Genomic DNA, 2,949 nt, shown 5'->3' with positions numbered 1-2,949 from the left:
TAGTTAAGACGGTGTTTTGTAATCAAGAGTTTTGGTTTACTTTAAATTTATGTTTCCTATAAGGCTCTGAGGAGTGGTGTCGATATTATCGAGCGCCACCTCCTCCTGAACCTTGTCCATGTTAGCTAAACACTGGCCAAGATTTGAGAGACTCGACAAGCATGTTTTGAGTAAGGCATGTTTTTGACTCTTGCCGAAAAGAGGGGGCAATGTGCCCACAACATGCCAAGATTAACATCAAAGATGTCGAGCTTCTTGTTGTCCCATTCCTCCCAACTTAAACAAATCCTTTACAATTTTCATCCTTCCCAATTATTGTTTTCAAAAAATAAAACATAATAAGAATCAATAAACATCCCATGTAAAACAAATGATTTTTAGGTCATGATGTACACATTGACTTGGTTGATGGCATGCTTTTATCGACACCTAAAAGGTAAATAAGTTTATATAATAATGGTCTTACTCAGTGGCGGACGCAGAAAGTTTTAGTAGGGGTGGCACTAAAAAAAATTCCGAAAAAATCTAAATTAGTAGTGGCATTCGCATTTTAAGCCGGTGCACCTAATAGAAAAAACATAAAAAAAACATAAAAAAAATAATAAAAAAATTTACACTACGTGCCGGAATCGGAGCAGTGGCCCGGGACCCCCCGGGCATCACTAAGGTCCGCCACTGGTGTTACTTGTTTTGTACAAAATAAGCCCAAATAATTTATTTTTATTCATAGAATTATCATCTTTAGATTAATATTTAAAAACTTGTGGTATAAATTTATATTCAAATAATAAATAAATTAGCAACAGATCGGCTTCTATTTAAAATAACTGAACCGTTTATTTTAATTATGAACTTACACTATATTAAACATTGATTTTAATTTACATTTTTTTATTTAGCTAAAATTGTTTTTTACTTATAATTTACCTGCCCAAAAGTGCTAATCTTGTTAATAGAGGCTTCTTGATCAATAATCAGGAATATAAAAAAAGGGGCGGATTTTCTGTGACTTTTGATTCTATTAGAATTTAGTGCTTAAAGTGTAAGCAAAAATGTTTTTGGTTTATTAATATAGAAGTTTTTTTGGATACGACATATAATATATTAGAAACAGGAAAAAAGAACAACTCAAACGAGAAGCTAAAGCAAATTTACATGAAGCAGAGATAAGGACAAGGGATAAGCTCCAAGCCCAATCAATAATAGAGTTACATGTAAATCTATATTTAATCCAATTAAATGTATTAATAGTGTTTGGAATTATTTTTTGAACTCAAGTGTTTTTAGATAAAAGTAATTATTGACTTATAATAATTATAAAATAGGTTTTTAAAAAGGTATTTAGATTAGTTTTTCTAAAATGGGTAAGTGTTTTTATGATTGTAAAATGTGTTTTTAAAAATTGTTTGGCTTTAAATTTCTTTTTTGAAGCTATTTTGGTTAAAAAGTTAAGCAGTTTAAAAAAAACCAAGTTTACATCAATTCAACCAAGTTTTATATGCTTTTTAAAATCTGTTTTTTTGAAGTTAATAGAAAAGTCATTTTGAAAATTGATTTTGAGTTTGCAAGACACTTTTTTTAACTTATTGACTATAAATCAATAAGTTATTTTAAAAAGCAATGTCAAACACCCCCTAATATCATTATCAACAATTCTTCCCTTTTTACACTGATTCAACTCAGTTACCCGCTCAACTCGGATTGCAATGAAACCTTGTCCAATTTACATCAATTCAACTAGAGTACATACTGCATAGACCCATCCTACTAAAGCCACCATCATGTATTGCAACAATGTAAATTTATCTACCTTCAACAAATCCAATTCAACATCAACAGACAAAACACATGGATCCACTATGTTCATAACAAAGTCGCTTTTTCATTAACATGGTACCTTATCTTTACTAAAGTTCTTCCTACATCAATGTTCAATGACTTTTGCTCCACTTATCCATTCAGAACCCATTTAGATAAAATTATGGGGATGTTTCAATGGGCACTAGTAAAATGTTTTCTTTTTCAAAATGTTTAAACACATAAAAACTAATAATTAAACAACAATCTCAATCCATTCATTCATTCAAAATAAACAAGCGTTATAAGCCGATGCATGTTCAACATAAAGCCTATCATCTTAAATCTTATTATTATACCATTCAAAAACAAATGGGAAAAGCAGTGTTCCATTACATAAATCATCACTGCAAGATCCGCCCATGTTGATCTTTAAATTCGTTCAACTGCAAAAAAAACATATGAAACATATAAGAACAAGATTTTACCAACAATGATTGCTTCTTGAATGCCATATAGCTGCAAAATCATCTACAAAATTCACTCTGATTCTTTGTTAACACACTCATAACTCAAGAAGTAATAATCAGTTCCTACATCATACCCAGAAATGAGAAAACCTAATTTGCAAAACAATATTCTGAATCTGTAATGAAATATATCCTTGACGTTTGTTGATTAAGAACTCGATTGGAATATGCATACATAAGAACGCACAAAGCTATGATGCGTGTATTCGAATCTAGGGTTACAAAATCATAATAACAATAAATCAGATTGGTCCATACCTCTTGTGCCTCTGAGCAAAGACGGACTTTTTCCGATCTTCTTCTGCAATTATATATGAGAATTAGATAATCAATTAACTGAATCAAACGCTTGAGATCGGACCAGATCCAAACAGAGACTCGTGTGCAAAAAAATGATGAAAAAGTGAGAACGAACCAGTAAGGCCGAGGGAGAGCTTGGTGATGATGGTTCCGGTGATGGCGAATCCGACGAGGAACGGCCAGTTGCGGTTGAATTCCCTCTTAAAGAAGACGGGCCACGGATCGAATTTCCTCATTCTGTATATGCTTAATCGCTCTGCGGCTGTTTCCGATGATCGAACCTTTTTTGCGATGCGAAGTGGTAAGATTGTAAGCTTGTGTG

At 32.3% G+C, this 2,949-nt stretch overlaps 1 protein-coding gene across 1 annotated transcript; it reads right to left on the bottom strand.

Annotated features, from left to right (window-relative positions):
- Positions 1-2,053: 2,053 nt before the first annotated feature.
- On the bottom strand, positions 2,054-2,949 carry LOC145112781 (ATP synthase small subunit 6, mitochondrial-like). Its single transcript, XM_079048906.1, has 3 exons — positions 2,743-2,949; positions 2,586-2,628; positions 2,054-2,243 (listed from the first exon to the last, which is right to left on the bottom strand). The coding sequence occupies exons 1-3, from the start codon at positions 2,861-2,863 to the stop codon at positions 2,240-2,242; spliced, it is 168 nt and encodes a 55-aa protein (XP_078905032.1). The 5' UTR covers positions 2,864-2,949; the 3' UTR covers positions 2,054-2,239.

The sequence above is a fragment of the Lactuca virosa genome, chromosome 5, assembly GCF_052849685.1.
Source record: "Lactuca virosa cultivar CGN04683 chromosome 5, Lactuca_virosa_CGN04683_v6, whole genome shotgun sequence".
Taxonomy (NCBI): Eukaryota; Viridiplantae; Streptophyta; class Magnoliopsida; order Asterales; family Asteraceae; genus Lactuca; species Lactuca virosa.
Note: the sequence above shows the minus strand (reverse complement) of the source record. Positions and strands in the feature narration are given on the sequence as shown.

Excerpts from the sequence above, each read along its gene's own strand:
- LOC145112781 (XM_079048906.1), bottom strand. The coding sequence starts at position 2,863 with ATGAGGAAATTCGATCCGTGGCCCGTCTTCTTTAAGAGGGAATTCAAC. Across the intron at positions 2,629-2,742 it reads GCTCTCCCTCGGCCTTACTG|AAGAAGATCGGAAAAAGTCC; the intron begins GTTCGTTCTCAC and ends ATATAATTGCAG.